We start from the raw sequence: 20,191 nt of genomic DNA, 5'->3' as shown, positions 1-20,191 counted from the left end.
AATCACAACATGCCATAAATGCCAATCACAAGAGTAATTTCCTGTGCTATTGGCAGGACCAGACGTTTTGTACACCAAGTGTTCAATCACATTACACACATAAGTGGCAGTTTTCTTCAGGCATCAAGCATTTTCGCCCCACTGTATCACAAGACAACATACCATCTTTAAGAGATTTCAATGTGATAGTAACACTCTTTCTGGTGCTAAAAAAGAACGGCAATCTACGAGACATTAAAACAATAATCTTGTTTGTTATTGAGCTGCGAGCTCGGTGCTCTTGCAAAAAGAAGGACAAGGAGATGTGGACAAGCAGCATGAATTCGCTTTGTACCTGAGGAGCTGGTTAGGTGCACACTGCACACCATTAGTCTTTTGCTGTGAACGTATGTGTCATGGACATGTAAGATTCTACAAAATCAACGTGGAAGTATACAAAAAAGGAGCTCCAAATCACACAAGTTACGGTAAGAAAAACTGGAATCTATTGATTTCATGACAAGAAGACAATTCACTTGGTTGTAACGACAAGCCATCGACTGACTAGGTCAAAGAATTACTGTAGCAACTACTGTTCTATTTGAGATCGGAACTCCACCAATATCCATGAAACTAAATGATGGAGGATTTGCACCATCCAAGTCAAATAAGTAATTGTAAGAATCAAGAAGCCATTGAACAACACAATCATCTTTCACGTTCCATATTATCAAAGACCTTTCTTTTCCAACGCAAGATACCAATAAATTGGTTATCTTTTATTCCAACGATCAACAATAGTACTCTTATGACAAAATGTTGAGAAAAACAATACTACCTACCTCTTCGAGGTGTGAGCAAATGGATCAGCACAACAGAAGATATTGCCAGATAGAAGCACACTTTCCCCTCAGCTATAGCATCGCAATTTTGAGTATGAGGATCGAAATTCTGAAATGAAAGAATTTTCCATTGAAAATAGAAGCTCGAAAAAGAATCGGGAATACATTTAAAGTATGGTGAAAATCCAGCTCCTCTTCAGAGCATTTCCTAAAAAATCAATGCCCATTTAGACGCTGTGCATGCTGATTAAGAACTTGCCAGCTTTCTCCAATCTACAGCTTACATCCTGTCAATAATACGAGTTTCTCTGTTCATTTGTTAGACTTCCCAAGTCTGTGCTGCACATTCCACCTCTCGAGTTGTCTCCAATGCATCCCCACCCATTCCTACTCCGAACCCATGGAGGAAGCATTTTAGTCCACTTCTGTTGCCTAAAGTACCTCCTACCCAAATCATAAGACCCCCTTGCACGTTTAAATGTTTGATGGTCTTTTGGACCTGGACTGTTCAGGTCTGGTTGGTTAGCACCAGTTGTGCTTGGACTATTTTCATCTAGACAAGTGGTGCGATCATAGCAGTCCTGTTTCCCTCGATCTGCAGTGTCATCAATCTCCATAGAGTTCATAGCAGATGGCAGAGTCGCTTTCTTACAGGAGGGAAGTGGTGGTAATGGCGGAAAAGGATGGAAAGGCATGCCAGGAGCAACAATCCAACCCTCTACAGTTTCAGCCAGAGGTGACCCTAATTGCTGCACAACAGGCAACGGAATTCCATACGAGACAGGAAAGCGGGAATTGAATTTCCTCTGTGGAAGGCCAACAACCACACCAACAGGAAACTTCAAATGGAAAACATTTTGTTGTGGGAGATCATCAACAGTAGAAGAAGCATTGGACACAAGTGCGGGGTCAATAGGAGATGAGAATCCTGGTGGAACATCCTCATGAATATTCTGCCTTCCATTATCGGCACCACTAGCTTCATCTTGCCAACAATAACTGTGAACACAATGAGGGCAATAACTGTACTCTCCACCTGCCTTGTCTACATGATCTGGCACTTCTTTACTTAACTCAGGTAATGAGTTGGATTCAGATTGTTGTAATAACCCAGACTCGTTCTGTTCAACATGCTGAAGAGATCTGGAAGCTATGTTTTCCTCAGCTGGTTGATCCCAACGGCTTTTACGCTTCCGAGTTCTTGTACCACTACCTACACGGTTCGCAGAGCTGTCCTCGTGGACAGCAGTGCCCACTGAGGTTGTTGCTAGGTTTGATTCCACCGTACCATTCAGTGCTTCCAAGTGTCTTACACCCTGATCATGCCAATGACTATGAGAAGCTAAATCCTTGTTGCAGTTTGAACCTCTCTGAATCTCCATCCTACCACCATCCCTATCCATATAGCCAAGTTTTCTGACATGTCTAGGGATCCATCTATCTCGAAAACTTCGTGCAATTTGATGAACCTATGTACACCCGTATTAATTCATTAAAGATCAAATTTCAAACCCAAGGACACATTAATTTATTACTCCTGGCTTTATCTCTAACAATTCAGAATCACAACGAAAACTGCAAGAAGTGATCCTATAAATTTAAAAGCAACATTCCAAATAAAAAATAGCACTGTCCAAAGAAATCCAACAATACTTGTCCACTGTAAAAATTTAATGCCCACAACACTGTTTTTATTATCAAGCCTTGTCAGGGTCAGAAATTCTTTAATCACATTTTAATATATAAGGTCAAAATTGGCATTTTCAGTACTTTTAAATGAAACCACAGCTCAATTATTATTGAGTTGAAGAAAGGTGTCACGAGAGAGTTCGGAGTCAGTCTTATCCTTCACATTTTGCTTAAATGGTTGCTCTCAAAGTTTAAACATGAACCCTTGTGCGGTTGCAAGCCAAAGGCTTATTATCACTGAACTAAGAAATCACCCAAGATCTAAAGTGTAAATTTTTTCACTTAAAATATTTATATTGTCAAACAAGACTCAGATTTTGGTACAGAGGAGGGATCAACCTCAGGATGGTGTGCATTTGTTAGGGGGTGTCATGGAAAAGTAAAAAGCAACCAGTCTTGGATGTGAGAGTCTAAGACAATACCTGTTTGTCATTGTGCTCTGTCAGGGACAGCATGGACTCTCTAAAGCTGCATAAATAACACTCATCAGTGAACACATGCCAATAAAATTAATATGATGAGCAAAAGCATCATTTTTTAATTGCATGGCAAGAAATCATCAGCTGCAAGAATTTGGCTGTCTTGAGAGATAAAACAAGAACCAGAAAGCTAAGTGTAGCTATGGTGAAGTTCCTTTAGGCTATGTCTGGAAGAAAAACGAGGGAAGGAAGAAAATGAAAATAGAAGAAAAGAAAATAATCAGAAAAAAAATTATTTTCTACCTCTTACTTGAAAGGAAAAAAAAATGAAAGGAAAGAAACTAGAAGAAATAGAGTTTTCCTCTGTTTGGTACAAAAAGAAAGAGAATGGAAAACATTATTTGTGTTGCAATTACCGTTATGCCCTTCACCTTAAATACTACAACAATTCTTAGTTAAGGGTAAATGAAGAGCATAAATCTCAACTCAACCCCCCACCCCCACCCCCCCAAAATTAAAAAAAAAAAACCTTTCTCCTTTAGAGATTATATTTTGTGGCTCCATGAACATTTTTCATCCAAATAATCTCTCCCTATTCTCCATTCCTCTCCCAAACAAGTTAAAACACCTTTCCACCCATCTTCAACCCTCCCAAACATAGCCTTAAAAGCATGGCCTGTGGAATTAACCACTCAAATCAAATTCAACAATCAACCCTTATGATCAGATGACGATTATAGATATAATGAATGAAAGAGGTTTGCAGTCCTTGGATAGAACTTCCAGTACTTTGTCCAAGGTAGTACTTACCTATCTTTTTTAACCAGTGGTAAATTCCCTATTCCTATAAGGGTTAGTAAACATAAAAATAAAAATGCAGGCTCCTCACAGAATTTCAATTCAATTCTTTGCTTATTTATCCCATAATGAGTTTATGTAGCTTCAATTGTATACTTGGCATATTTCCTCAGTAACGTAAACTTCAGGTGTCCAAGAGTTGCTTCCCTTTTGTCGTCCTTTTATATAGACTTGATGGGGAAAAGAACCACAAGATAAGCTTCTCTTTGTAACTTTTCATTGCTTCCAGATGAAGGTCAGTCACTTCGGAATCTGCTCCTTGTTACTTCTACACCAGATAACATACTGCCTCCTCTGTTCAATTCATTTCACAAATCTAATGTAGCTTCACTTGTATACTTCACATTTTTGCTCAGTAATGAGTGCTTCAGGAGCCCAGGGTTCCTTCCCTTTTTCAATCTTATAAAGATTTACTTGTTTGGGGAAGAACCACTAAGTCAACTTATCTGACTTTTTATTTGCTTCTAGATGAAGGTCAATTCCCTTGGCGAATAACATCTACACCAAACGACATCACTCCTCTGTTCATTTTCATTTCACAAAACCAACATCCCAGCCTAAGAGAACCCTACCATCCATTTTACTACCATATACAATAAGTTCCAGACCACCAAAATTGAATCAGCATCCCCTCATGATGATTTCCTCCAACTAAGATGTACTAGAGAAGAAACAAGATCACCACTACCACACAAATGATCCCAAGCAAACTAAATATTTACTATTTAAAAACCAGATGAATAATCTAACCTTTCCATTCCAGGACAAGGAGGACCTCCGTTTATATGTTCCAATGTAAGTATCTCCCTAACGGCCAAATACTCTAAAACCTGCAAAGAAGTCAGTTAAGAACATGCTTTTGAAATTCTACAAAGTTTTTCTTATCATGTTCTACACGACAGTTTCTTTGAAATAATTCAAGTTGCAAGCATGTTTCTGAAGATGAACAGATGTGCCATCATGGAAAGAGTCTCAGGGTTAAAAAAAGATTTTATACACAAAACTGAAAAGGAATACCATTATCTTGTAACATTAATAGTTTCTCATTTGATAGCCACCACAGCCAATAAATCATCTATTTTAACAGTTTTGCAATGTTGAACCATGAAGGGTTAGCATTATCTATCTGGAAAAAAAAAAGTATACCATAAAACTTTTTTGGCATGCAATATTTGCACTTAAATGACAGCAATAATATAAATGTGAGTGTTTCTGTAGGTAAATCAACTTTGAATACCAGGATGTGCATTTGACACATGTTTGGGCGCACAATAAAGGTGCTGGGTATGGTATTATCTATAACGAAGCAGCCAAGGTGTGTACCTTTAGAAGCTTTCGAAGAATCGGAATCTTTTTAAAATCCCTTCTGTACTGCTTCATTATGTTGTGAAGCATCCGCAAACCTGAAAGAAAGCAAATGTGGTTATTCTTTAAGCAACTAAAGGTGCAACAGAATGAATTTCTCAGTGAAGATTGGTTTGTATGCTATGCAAAAGGAGGAAACTCTTACCATTTTTTTCAATTATATCCATCAGTACCATTCGGGATCTAGTTTTCAAGAGTGCATCAAGTATCATTGAAAGCTCTCGATTACTGCAAAACAAAAAAAACTAAGCAATTAAATCAAGACATCATACAATCATCCAGCATGAGTCCTTTTCAAGGTTCACCTCAAATGAAAAGGAATTATCATATTCCAAAAGCCATGATCTTGATGTATGGTAGAAATAAGAAATAAGAAGGCAAGAAAATTGTATATTACCTCTGAATTGCTTCACCATTTCTAATAGCACCAGAAGCTGCAGTGAGGAGGAGAAGTTTCAAGTAGCCTTTGGGGGCATCCTGTTGGAAAATGAAATAAAAATAACATGGACAGTCAGCAGCAATGCATGAAACACGTAAATTTTTCAATAGTTTTAGAAACAACTCAACACATCATTGCAGATAATTTTAGTCAATAAAAATGAAAAATCTGAATACTGGAGAAGTGTTATTAAAACAAATCAGATGCGAACATTTTTCTTGTGGAAAAAGAGCATGGCTTCATCACACAATGGAAATGCACAGACACACATAAGTATGACAAATGTACAAACTAATAGTTAAAAATCTAAAAAGAATAAAAAGGGAAAGAATTAGAGAGAGAGAGATGTTAAAGCCCACAAGTGAGCATCAGCTACATCCAAAGGCTCTATTGCACTTTAGGCTATTAACTAGCTTTAAGAAACAGCCAAAACCTTGAGAAAAACTATTCAATAAGTTACTTACTTTCCGCTTGCTTATGCCACCCTCAGAATCCAACAACTCGTTAAGTTTCTCCTGAACTGAAAATATTCCAAGGCATTAATCATTATAGTATTGGACATAATACCATCTTGACAAAAAAGATAAGAATGGGTAGGATCCCAACCTGCTTCAAAATGGCCATCTGAGGTACTTTCCGATAATTTTTTGGGTTTGATAGGCGGCATATGAGGTTTGTTGGTTATTGTCTGAACCTTATTTATGTTTATAAAATTGCTGGCGGACTTTCCTTTCTTAATTAAACCAGATTGGGGTGGAGTTTTAATAATAAAACGAGATTTAACAAAAACCCGCTTGTTTTCAGCTGTGGCAGATTTAGACTTCCTGTTAATCATAATGTCATCAGGCAATGGTTTGGTGAGCACTGAGGTCAGAGAAGTCTTCAACTTTTGACTGGAATACAAGGATTTATCCATCATCTCTTCCATGGAAATCTCCTGCTGAACAGCAGGTGTGGGTTGGGTTGTCATGTCTTCAGTCTGTGGGGAGATTTCTACTCGTTTACTTGAGGTAGAAAAATCTCCAGGTAAGCCATTTATTTCTGATTCACTGGGTGATTGAGAAATGGCAGAAGTTGATTGGTTCATTGAATCCTTAATTTCAGTGGCAACCTCCAAGTTCCCAACTGCTGTTTTGGATTCCATTTCCCTGCCTTTTGATAAACCGAAGAAACTGGTTTTGGATATTTTATTTTTTAAGCCATCTCCAACTTCCCCATCTTCAAGCATTACAGGTTCAGGAAATTCTTCATCCGAATCAACTTGATCAGTTACTTCAGAGCTAGTTGGATCACCACCAATATAGCCTTGACATTGAGGTGAACCACAATAGCATCTTTTAGCAGCAGCCCCAACCACTCTTACATAGTTGTAGTCAAATGTCACCTCTTCACCCTGCAAAAAAATAAATAAATAAAACCATGCTTGTGAAAAATATTAAGCATGCATGTGAAAATGAAAGGGCAGATGTAAGTGGCCGTGACAAAAGGTGCTTTTTATGGTAGGCGTGCAGTGAGGCATTGCAAAGTCTAATGCTTTCTGCAGAAACATCAAGGCTCTTTGTAAACCAGTACACCTTTCTCTGAAACACAGGCATCACCAAAGTTTTTTCATCTCAATTTTAACTAAAACCTTAAAATTGTTATTGAGCTAAACTATTGGATGGTTGAAGGTTTGTTGTGCTCAGCAATCTTCAATCAATTGATTTAGCAGAAATAAATTAGATAAGTCACTTAACTTTCAGAAGGAGACAGAGAAGAAATGGCAGCAATTAACTACACAAAGTCCACCCCTTAAGGAATAATTTTATTTTAAAATGATTAAAGAAGCCAATATAACATCTTTTTATTGGCCAAACACAAAGGCAACAACACGATCAATCAACTTGGTAATGCCTTTTGAAGGACCTCAACCTCAAGTTACAAAATCCACCACAATTTATGAACTCCCCACAAACCAACAGTGGAAATGAACATGCGTATTCCACACAATAACCAATCAATTTCTTTTACAGACCAAATATCATGTAACAGTCACGCCAATCATAGAATATGATATTCATAAAACTATTCACCCAATCATTTCCAGCCCTTTAAACATTTAGCAGAGATGAGGACGTGGTTGTCAACTAAATTAAACTTAAAAATAATTTTAAAAAAACAAAAACAGAGGTAAAGTGAAAATACAGGCTTCAAACTTTCAATTTTCAGATTATCCCCTTGAAGAAGAGATGCATTCTATGACTCCATGTGCTTCTATAGCAAGAAGAAAGTAACCGAAAAGTGAAGAAAGAAAAACTATGCCAACTATGGCTCAGATGGAAAAGCACAAGATATAATTAACATAAGGTGTGAGCATACCTTCTTGATATCCCTTAATGCAAACAATCCAATACAGATTTCTCCATTGACCACCCACTATAAGCAAAAATTAAGAAGTTAAACAACTAATTAATTAAGAAATGGGAAAGAGGAACTGAAAGTTCAGAATTTAAAAGTCACACTCTTGGCACCATACATTATAACTTTAAGAGGATGCTCACAAGCAAAAATAGAAGGTTGTTAAGTCAAAACACTACTTCATAAATGATAAATGGAGATCAAACAAGAACATTTAGCTGTCACTCCAAAACACGGCGAGTATTTGAAAGAAATTAGTACATGAGGTAATACAAAGTTATAAGCCCACTGTGTGACTATATACACAGATGAACCCAAACAGAAGCAGGACAAACTTAAAGCAAAAAGGATCAAAACCTCTGGGATCCAAACGAACAGAGCATGTTCTACAAAGAATTCTAAATAGTTCTGCTCAAGACTTCTAAATACTATAATCTCTTCAATTTAAAAATAATTAGATAATACTTTAGTCCCCTGTCCCCAAAAAATAGACCCATCGGTTAAACAAAGCCTCATCGTTGGAGAACATTCCAATAAATGAATTTGCTTAAATTAATTTTTGTTTAAACTTTCCAACTTGCTCCTCAATCGCAATTGACATTTAAAGTAAATTCTCTCTTTCTTTGTTCTTTTGAGTGGAAAACATGTTATGTTTAATATGTAACCATCAGGAAAAAGAATTGATTAGAGAAAGGAGCAAAATTCACCTTAATATTTCTATTTTAATTATATATATTGTGGGATATCCCAAAATGCAAATGGACAGTATAAAGCAACAGTGGTCTACAAAAGCTTCGTTGGATAAAGCCCAAGCCTCATAATCGTCTCAGTGGTTTGCTGACAGCCTTCCTAAATAAAATAAACTATACAGCTAATTGGGTAACTTGCAAAAAGTAGGGACTGGGGTTTCTATGAATAGATGCCAATTCAACATTCATTATAATTAGGGAGTGGCTAGTAAGTAGTCCGGGATATAAATATCAAAACATCTTCTCGTATCCAATGTGAGACATTGCATGAAACATATATATATTAGTCACACAGATCAAATTGAAGGCAATGGCTATTCCAATTGGTAAGTTGTAATTGCCTCACAAAGTATGGCTCTGTAAGATGGTGCCATGCATCCTGAATATGGGAAATTGCATTGCCTTACAATAGATATAGTTTGATATTTATTCAACACTGATATAATTATATCCTGTTTTGCATTTTTTTAAGTGCGTCATAAGAAGTGGCTTTGTGAGATGCTGGAATGCATCTCTGTGATTAAAGTCAACTCATTAATTCAAATGCTAAGAAATAGTTAAGCTCTTTATTGTTTTGGATGCTCAATGCATCCCTGTTATTAAAATCAACTCATTAATAATTTTTTAATTCAAATACTAAGAAATAGTTAAGCTCTTTATTATTTTGGTTCATATGCTTCTGGATCAACATCAATGGGGATTCTTGGCCTGTTGGCATCCCAGCTACAAGGAAAAAGATGAAAAGACCCAAAGAGAGAAGTGAAATGAAGAGAAAAGTGAAAAAAAAAATGAGTTGATATTGAAGAAATAGTGCATGATGAAATAGTGCATAAGAAATTGAAGAAATGAAAGGCTTCATCTTAGCTCAACAACGCATATTAAAAGTACATAAAGTAAACCATAACAAGTGCAACCAAGTATAAAATATGAATCTCATTAAATCAAAAAACAAAAATGATGTGAGGCATGTATCAAAATGAATCACCTTTTCGGTACGACAATTAGGATCACAACTATGATTAATGAAACGCCCCAAATTTCCCTTCACACATGCATCAATTACCTGAAAAGATTGAAAATGTGGATTACAAACAGCACAAAACAATAATAGCGAGACAATTAAATCCAGAAAAACAGCAGAAATCAGACGAAAGCATGCACTCACTCAACATAGAGAAATGAGAGAGAAAAGTGACGAGTCATTGCACGAAAATTAGACAGTACAATTGGTTAAAGGTGCTTCCACCAGTAAAATGAAGCGGTTAGAAGGTTAATGATTCATGTCATTAAATGATTGCTGTAATAGTGAACTTTCAATCTATGATGTGACCAATTAACAGATACCTAACACATTTACAGCTAATCTCCATGAAACCAAGAATTCAAGGCCTCAGGTGATTTTAGCAATTTTAACTGAACATATAAACTGAAAAGTTAAAAAAGCAGCAGATATCAAATAATGGCAGAAGTTCATTCTAGTGACAAGTTAGATTTAACATCCAGAGGCCTAGAAACTACCACCAATACTTTCATCAAAGCATTTACAAGCTGCATCACATTAGAGCTGTTCAAAGCAAATTAATCAATTAAAAAAATAATAATAATATTAAAGAAGAAGAGCTTCAGCAAACCTCACTGCCATCCAATGTCATGAAGTAGAAATGTTTGTGACCCTTGGAAGCATACTCTTTTTGCCTTGCCTCATAAGCATGCACATCAAGCACCTAATTGACCCATATATTAGAAATTTGGAGGTAAAATATTGTAAGAAATTTGCATGCACATTTTGAACTAAAACCTTCTTTTGGTGGAAGAGTCATCACTGTGTGTGTGTGTGTGTGTGGGGGGGGGGGGGGGGGGGGGGGGTGTCCAAACTATCACAAAAAGAATATTGACTTTAATTATTGAGCATAATTTGGTGTGTTTGGTATTGTGATGCAGAGTGCTTTTCAAAAATGTTTTTCACATGAAAATGCATCAAAATAATATTTTTTTTTTTGTTTTTCATTTTTGACATCAACATATCAAAACCATCGAAAAACACTATAATAAGCATCAATTTAATGTTTTTTCTAGTGAAACGCACTCAAAAGCAGAAACTACCGCACTCCCAAACACTCACTAAAAATAACTCCAAATGTGAATTGAGTTAAGCTGGAATCAGAGTTGGCCATGCAAAATATATGTCCATATTTTTGAAGTGGTCTAATTCTATTTACCTAAAATGATCCTGCATAAAACATATCATGTGCAAGTAAACTAGCATCAGAGGAAACCCAGTACACCAATGACTTCCAACATTGGCTCAAAACGCAGCTCATAACAAAGTTCAAAGCTAACCAGCAGCGTACATAAAATTAAAAGTTACCTCTCCAACATATTCAATAAGGAATTGCCCTCTGGATATATCCTCTTCCAACCGCAGCCCAAAACCTTTCTTCCCACAGCGGTCCCATGTCATTTTGGCATAATTGTGCTTTTGGAACTGCAAAATGATAAAATAGACTAAAATCAAACAAAAAAAGACTATAATTAGAAGTGAAATTATTATTACTATTTGCAAAAGGTAAGCTGTGGAACCTGTTGATTTGAACAAAGGTCCCCACAAGGACAGGTGCCTTGAACACACTCAATATTGAGCATTCGATTCAAGCATTCATCTCCACAACCACCTAACCTGCCGCCCACAGGTGCTTTGCAGTAGCAAACCATTATCTATTTAAAATTTATGGAAATGTTTGTCAAAACATAAATTTAGAAAGGCCAGCACAACGCCTAAACAAACCTTCCAAAAAAGTTGAACCTCATTTTATTGTCTTAAAAATGAAATATCTCAATTTACGCACTGGATTTTTAACAATCAGAAAAGGTAGATGAGGATAGAAAGAGCAGTAGAAATGAGATGCAGCCTATTCAAACAAAAGTTTTTAAAAAAATCAACAATTTGAGCATAACACATGTCAAAGATTACTTTTAAAAGAATTCTGCACTCACTAGGAATATTAGAATGTGAGAGTCGAGGAATGGTGCCTAGTACCTGCCAGTGTCCAAGCTACTATATATGGGAGGTCTAGTAATAAATAAACTCTTTTAAGGAATTTTGGCAAAAAAGAAGAAGCAGGAGGCCTTAAGTCTGCCGTGGGGGAGTAACAATGACATGGAGTGACACTAATCCTAAAACCAGTGATATCATTAGCTCTGGAGGGAGATTATGAGAAGGTGCATGGATGCAGACAGTACAACACAATCACACCAGCTAAACCAAGAGATGAAAAAACACCAGGAAGAGCAGAAGCACTAGCAAAGTTGGCATGTTGTGAACATAACAACATCCATCAAAGGGAGAAACCAAAAGCACACAGATGTAAAAAAGAAAAATCAGTGACAGGGAAGATTATTTCTTATAGATTATTTCTTATAGCATTAGATATATAACATAAGTTTCTTCAAGAAAAAGATAATACAATCATCATGTTAGTGATTTTGGATAGCCTAAGCCATGATTACGATTGATCGTTTTCAATAACAATCTTCCTCAAAGGGTTTTTTTTTTACATGGGATAGCCACACTGCATGTGTGAACGCATGTTCTGATCAAATATGTTTTGAGAAAGATTGTGACCTGAAACGATCAATCATAATCACGGCTTAGGCTATGGGTTTTTTTTATCAAATATGTTGCAAAGCACAAATACATTTACACATTTTTTTTATTCAGATTGCAAAAGCAAATTATCTCCCTCTCATACTAGCAATTTTCTGAATATTTTTGAATTCACAACACATTCCCAGAGTAACATGATTCCAGAGATATTCACTAATCTAGATCTATACGAGGACCAAAGCTACCAAGTCTGCAAACATATTTTGATGCTAATTCTCCCACTTTCCATGTTACAGTACTAAACTAGCCAGGTCTCAATGTGGTCCACTATGTATGACAGCCATCAAGACATCCAAGAAACCAACCCCGTAGCCATCTGAGATAGAGTTTGACTTGCCATAACTCAACATTAGGGCCACACATGCTGCTTAAGTTAAAGCACATGTCCTTCATGCCTACTACCGTTTAACAAAAAGATTCGATTCTCAATACAAAGAAGCATAATTATTGCACTGTTGATATGCAAAAAATAATGAGTCAAGTTCAGACCTCATCGATAGTTTGAGTTTTACGGGTGCGGTGCAGAAACTGATTGGTAGTAATGCGCGTAAATTCATACTCCTTGGAAACTATACAAGAAGTAAAATACAAAGTTAAGTTTCAGGATAAGGTGAAACCCTCAAGAACCAAAGCCAGGTCCTACTTCAAGCTTGTGTTCAATCTTTTGCTTTTCTACAGCTACCGTTGCATACCTGATGTCGGTCCACATTCTAATTCCATATAATTTGAAGGAGCATCACAAACATCCTCATCAGCATCTGATATGCCCAACTCCGCATTAATTTCTGCATCTGACTTCTCTTGGGGGAAGGAGCAATCAGCAAAGGCTTTATCCATGTTGTCCTCGCAGATCCTTAGAAATCAAAAGAAAAAAATATTAACAGCTGACAACTTAGAGAAGGGAACAGGAAACAATGAGAGAGGGAGGGACAAGAAGGGGGAAGAGGGGGTTGGAGGAAATGTCTGTAATGCTGGAAGACAGCTCCTCTTATACCCATACCAAAAAAAAGATGAATTGAACATTCACATTGAGATCATAAGATTAACATATAATTAAGTTTTGGCAGCTCAGTAAGTTCCAAAGTCTAAAATGAAATGTGGAAGCCAGTCATCCTGGAGAGGCAACACTCAAATCTTAATTTCATTGAAACCAGAGCTGAGAAAACAAACTTTGGATCACTCAAAGATTCCTAGTCAAGCAAGAATATAGAAGGTCCATGGGATTATTGGATAGTTGATCCATGCCCAAAAAGGAGTTGTAAATTAATGGACAGGGTGGCCTTCTTTCCCCTTAACTAAAGCAAGCTTAATCAAGCAGATAAGAAGTGTACGGTTGAGACTCCAGCCAGGATATTTGATATTTGTGTATCCCTAGAAATTTCACAAGCAAGTCATCTTACCTGCACAACTGGCCTTTCTCATTTTCCTATTGTAAACTATATTTGGGAGGCTTAGGTGCCCGTAAGGTCAAGGATTTTTTTTTTGGCTGTTGTCCTTCAGAAGATACATGTAGCTACCACAAAAGCTGATAAAAGTTGCATCTGAATGTCTGTGTCATGTGTCTTAGTGGTGGCAAAACACCGGTTCACTTTTTTTTTGGCAGTGCTTTGTCACAAGGAGTTTGTGGAATAGGACATTGCTATCTTTGGTGATCAGTGGTTGATGTGCATGTCCAAAAAACAGAAGAATTTTGTTACATGTGTTTTCTAGGTTAGAGGAGAGAAAGCAAGATGGCATGACTCTTTGAGCTTGTACAGTGTTTGTAGTGAATTGTCTGCTCAAATGGAGAGAATGCTAGAAAACAATCAGCAAGCATCAACAAGAGAATTTTTCAAAACCGCTATTTATTCAACTGATTACCTTTGGGATAGACTAGTAATTATGCACTCTTTAAAGTGTTCTGCTCTGGAACTTTAACATACCATCAGCTCATTTTCAGAGTGATTAAAGAGCTCTTTTGGATTAACATTCTCACACTAATTTGGAACAGCCCTTGACCTCTTATTGTACTTAACCTCATGCTAATAAAATCTTTTTATTTTTCTTAAAAAATAAAAGGAGTGAATATGTAAAGGGGTGCAGACACAGCACACAAAGATACAAAACCTGCAAAATTAATAGAATGAATTGAAGGGGCACGAGATAGAGTACCATTGGCGATGTGTTTGACTGATAGATTCTACAAGTCTAACTGGAATACGCCGCCATTTAAGACAATCATCACAGCGAACCCAAGCATTATCTGGGAATAAATTTTGCTCCATCACCCCACTTGACGGCATGTCCAGATTAGTTACCTCTTCTGCAGTAGTATCATTGCCAGCATCAAGTTTTCCATTGTCATCTACAGTATGATTACAACAACAATTCATGTCAGGGCAGAATGCTTCTTGACCTTTGGTATAACAAAAGGATATATCAAGTTCCATGAGAACATGACTGCAAAAGCATTAAAAAATCAGATCATGCAACATAAACAATTCAGAACCTATTCAGGATGTTCTTCACCTTTGTAAACAACATGATCACAAACACTCTTCTCCTCAGCTTTGTTCTTTTTAACTGACTTCCTATCATTTCCTCTCTCCTTGCAACCATTTGCCCTCCTGCTTTTTGCAGAGTCAGAGACTTTGGACCTTCTCTTGTTTACTCCATCAGATTTCCTTGGAAGTCGGCGTCCCCTGGATTTAGTTGAAGGAAGAGGATTCTTTGAAATCTGTGATTCTGACGACCTAAGGTCAGCATCCAGTTCACCACATATTTGAGTTTCCATAATGATTTCTCCTCTCAAAGCCCCTTCAGGGTCTCCAAGTTCAGTCTTTCCTGATGTAAGTACCAGTTTTGCCGAATATTCTTTAGTGCTTGTTGTGTTGACAGAACCATTAGCACTGGTGCATGATGTAAGAATCTCACTAGAGGAAAGACTATCACCCTTTCTCTGCCTGCCCCCTCGTTTCTTTGCCAATTTAACTTTCTTTAAGCTTGCCACAGCAGGTGAACAGTTTCCTGCTTGAGGGAGGCTTTCTTTCTTTTTTCCCCTCTTTCCACCAGTACCCTCTTCATCTGCAGCAAAAGCCTTAGAAGGAGACAGAACAGCATCAAGATAATCTTCTTGACATCTTGCATCGACTTGAACCTCGGGTACTGAATTTATAACTTCCGAATCTGGTGAAGTTCCAGCATCTGTATACCTCTTCTCAGCTGCAACTCCCAGTGCTTCAACCTCTGTATGGGAAGGAACCCCAAGATAATCTTCCATAATATCTCTAGATGACTTCTCAGAAATTACAGTGCCCTCCATGTCCTTGTTTGCAAGTTTTACATCCATTGCAGAAGCATCACAGCGTGCTTTTGCCTTCCCCAACTTAATGTAAAAAGACTGAAGCTGCTTTTGAGTTCCCTCTTCAACCATGTTATCTCCCACACAATAGGCTAACTTTGAAATTTCAAAACTGGTTTCCTGGCATGACTCAGCCCCATAATCACTAACAAGATCACCAGATGCCTTAGTATTAATTACCTCGGGGATTATCATCTTTGGATTGCTTTCAGTTTGACAAGCATCTTTTCCCACTTTAACTTTTAAACGAATGCAATGAGCCGAAGCATGACCTTTCTTGCTGGACCTACATGAGGTTCCACCAGCAAGTTTATTCTGCTTTCCACTTCCTTGGTCACCCCTTGCCTTCTGTGATCCAAGATTCTCAATTTCATCAGGTCTGAGACCATTAATCAGCATAAAAGTTTGCGTAATATTCCCCAATAATCCCCAAGCAGAAGAGCGAGCTGGTTTGGAGAAGCAGCTTCGCCTCCTTGTCACACTCTTGAAGACGATCTCAATACCTCGATGCAGGTTTGGGACTTTGGTTGTGTTCCTACATTTCCTTGCAGCCCTTTTTGTCTGGGTCTTCTGGCTTGATTTCCGTGTTCCATTGCTCCTTCGTGAAGATGGTGATACAATGACATGACACTTGGTTTCAGAAACACTATCAATGCTGACATTATTCTTTGCTTCATAGTCTGTCTCTCCAGAACAGTCAACTGCACTGCTAGAATCAATAGTGCCATGTGCTGATGCCTGGGAACAAATGCCAGCTTCTTTCCTAGCCAAGGCATTGCTTTCCTGTTCTTGAACCCACTCTATAGCTAGACCATTGACAGCCTTGGAATCCAGTTTACATGGTATCAACTTCTGCTCACCATGATGAACATTTTCTTCTGGCAAACCAGTCATGGGCATTAATTTCAAGTTCTCCTGTGATGGTAACGACAAGTTGGAAGTAGTAGTCTCAGCCGCATCTAAAACAAAAATTGGCTCCTCCATAACCCCTCCTGCAAAGGGAGGGCTAATGATCTGGTCATCCTGCTGAAGACACTTGCTTGGTGGACATGTCACAGGTGTCAATTCCAAGAGTATTTCATGGTCCAGTGGAAGCAACTTTTGGTCTTGATTATCAGTCTCTAACCTAGTTAAGATAACACTTTTCTCTTCTGAAACCATAGTAAGTGATGTCCCATCATCTTGCTTGTCCTGTTCAACACCGTTTCTAGGTGAAACATTCACTGAAATCAATCCAACAGGCATTTCACAGCTTGGTGAAGGACCTATTTCATTACAGGTAGCAGTCTCTGTTGTAGCTAAACCATCAGTTTTGTCTTCCATGACCCCTTGAATACTAATACTCTCTATCCCAGCTAAATCATTGTTTTTCTCTTCCATGGTCACCACCATAGAGGTACCACTGTCTTGCATGTCCTGTTCAACACCATTTCTAGGCAAACATTTTGCAAGCATTTCATAGCCCAGTGAAGGCAATATGTATTCACAAGTATCAACAGTCTCCGTCGCCACTAAACCATTACTTTTCTGTTCCATCACCCCTTGAACGTTGCTCTTCCCTAGGGCAGTAAAATTGCCAATTTTCTCTTCCACAGCCACTTCTTGAGAGGCACCACAATCACGGTTGTACTGTGCACTGACATCACCAGGCAAACTTTTTACTGGTATTAGTTCTGCAGGCATTTCTCTACCCGATAAAAGCATTATTTCATCATGTGTATCAACCTCTATTGGAGCCAAGTCACCACTGTTTTCTTCCATGACCCCTTGAACACTAACGTTCTTATCATCCCTCTGGTCATCTTGTTGACCGCCATTTCTGCACCAATCATTTGCTTGCACTAATTCAGCTGGCATCTTACAGCCCAGTGAAAGAACTATTTTGATGGATTTAACAGTCTCTATTGCATCTAAACAGTCATCTTCAATAACCCCTTGAACATTTCCACTCTCATCTTCATTCTGGCCATCTTGTTGATCACAATTTCTAGGCATATCATTCACAGGGTTTAATTCTACAGATGTTCCACAAGCGGTTGGTGGCACTGTTTCATCAGAAGCGTCAGTCTCTGCTGTAGCTAGACCATCACTGCCCTCTTCCATAGTGCCTTGAACACCAGCATTTTTATCATCCATTTGGTCATCCTGTTGATTGCAATTTTTCAGTGAATCAGGAACAACCAGCAGTTCCAAAGACCCTTCACAATCTACAGCTCCACCATTCTCACCTCCAAGCCCTACTTTTTCCTCCCATAATCTATCTGTCTCCCTGATACAATCATCCCTTCCACTTTGACCCTCTTCCAAACATTCCCCACCAACCCCAGATTCATCCTCCAACAATCTTCCTGCTATCGAACCAACCACGTTCTCTCCCTCACCCACCAACCCAATTCCCCTATCATCCAACACAGCCTCCATAACATCGCTGTAGCTAGCACAAACACCATTATCTTTCTGAGACAATTCTGCAAACCCATTTGTTGCACTAGAGGGGTCCGCGTAAAATTCAATAGCACTCCGACCAGTCTCCAAGGCTGGCAGCTGCTCAGAATTCTTGATAAACTCCAGGCATGAATGCTGCTCAGTCGCAACAAGATTCATGGGCTCGTGAGGCTCACACGCGCCCATCTCAGTTTACCAATTTTAATAGCCAGTTAAGACACGCCCATATCCAAGACAACAACAAAAAAACAATTACACGAAATTCTTACCAACCACAATGCACGACCCTAGTCACCCCCAAATAAAAAAAAAAAACTTGCCTCTGTTTCATTCACTCGCAATCTCCCTCAAAACAAAAGCAGCAAAAACCGATAAAATAATACCTTGGTCAAAACGCTGGTAGAGAAAAACCCTAGAATCCACCTCCCCTGCTAAAGCAAAACCCTATTTAATCATTCCAAGGATAATGCAGATATAAAAAAAAAAACACCTTCGCGGAATTACACGAATGTAAAAATATTTAGCACCGATAACATTTTTGAAGGATTATTGGAGGAGCAAAAATACCTGTGTGGAGAAGAGAGGCATCGGGCCCTGAGAACTGAAAGAGAAGGGCTGGTTTTTATTTTATTTTATTAGATGTAAATTATTTTTTTAAATAGTGTTTTTCCTATTATTTTTTCCGGGAGAGAGAGAGAGAGAGAGTTGCTTAATGGTGTTGTCAAAGGATAAATAGGACGCACGGAAAGGAAAAGCGAGGGAGAGAGAAATATACGCGAGGGAGAGAAAGAGGTTATCGATTTCTTTTTTCTTTTTTCCTTTTTTTATCTGTAACTGTGGATTTTTTTTATTTTTTATTTTTTGAATGAGAGAATGCTTACAGTGTAATTTCCCGTCGGCAGGTAAAAAAAATTAGTTTTCAAACAAAAGTACATAACAGGTGATGGATACATATTTAACAGCAAAAACAAAACTCCAAAAACCAAAAAAAATCCAAAAACATTTCTAAACATCAGATCCCAACTTTTATTAAGGTGTTTGGAATTAATAGTATGTGTAGAATTGTGATATAAATTGTAGTTTAAAGTATTTTTTATTTTAAAATGTATTAAAAATATATTTTTTTTATTTTAAAAAAATATTTTTGAAATTAGCATACCAAAACGAATTAAAAACAAAAAAAAATAAAAAAATTTAATGTTTAAGAAGATATAATTTGCACCGTGTTCCCAAACAGGCACTATATATTATAGCTCGGGTCCACCATCCGGAGGTATGTCCACCATCTAGAAGTATGTCCACTGCTGGGTATGCTGAAAGTAACACAACTAACTTTGTTGGATATGCATTTTAAAATATTTTTTTCTTGGGTCTAAACAACACATTTTAATCTATTTTTTTATTTTAATGGACTTAGATATCTTACACGAGTCCAATACTTAATTAATTTTTTTTACAAGACCCAACACGAGTCTCTTGGTATTTTATATTGATATAATATGTATTATTTTAAGTAAAATACAACTCAAAATATCACGATAATGAAATTATACTTCAGCATCTTTTCTTCATAAAATGATAAAGCTCACGAGTTATAAGCACACGGTGAATTATTCAAGCTTAGAGATTAACAATTTATTAATTTTTAATACTTTTATCATATATATTTTTAAATTTTATTTCTCTAAAATATCAATGTATTTTCTTTCTCTATAAAGATTTTTGACAAGCGTGTTTGAGAGTATAGTGGCGGTTACTTTTTAAAGTGTTTTTTATCCAAAAATATATTGAAATAATGTTTTTTTATATTCTAAAAATTATTTTTGATATCAGCACATCAAAATGATATGAAAACATCAACAATATATTAATTTGAAGAAAAATAAAAATAACAAATTTTAAAAATTAAAAAAAAAAAGCTTCTGAAACGCAATGTCAAACACACTAAGCATCAACAGTAGCTTACCAAACATTATCTACTATTAGTTATTAACCACTTGAAGTT

The 20,191-nt window shown here is 37.2% G+C and overlaps 1 protein-coding gene across 1 annotated transcript; it reads right to left on the bottom strand.

Moving 5' to 3' along the window:
* Positions 1–674: 674 nt before the first annotated feature.
* LOC133692029 (histone-lysine N-methyltransferase ASHH2-like) lies at positions 675–18,914 on the bottom strand. The gene is made up of 18 exons (XM_062112689.1): positions 18,754–18,914; positions 14,910–18,614; positions 14,553–14,745; positions 13,094–13,254; positions 12,891–12,970; positions 11,318–11,452; positions 11,106–11,222; positions 10,369–10,461; positions 9,723–9,800; positions 7,950–8,006; positions 6,198–6,984; positions 6,056–6,111; positions 5,550–5,629; positions 5,298–5,380; positions 5,111–5,190; positions 4,538–4,617; positions 2,933–2,978; positions 675–2,290 (listed from the first exon to the last, which is right to left on the bottom strand). Exons 2-18 carry the CDS (start codon positions 18,370–18,372, stop codon positions 1,112–1,114), a joined length of 6,768 nt encoding a protein of 2,255 aa, XP_061968673.1. The 5' UTR covers positions 18,373–18,614; positions 18,754–18,914; the 3' UTR covers positions 675–1,111.
* Positions 18,915–20,191: the final 1,277 nt, after the last annotated feature.

This window comes from Populus nigra, chromosome 4, assembly GCF_951802175.1.
Source record: "Populus nigra chromosome 4, ddPopNigr1.1, whole genome shotgun sequence".
NCBI classification, from domain to species: Eukaryota; Viridiplantae; Streptophyta; class Magnoliopsida; order Malpighiales; family Salicaceae; genus Populus; species Populus nigra.
This window is presented reverse-complemented; position numbering and strand designations above follow the sequence as displayed.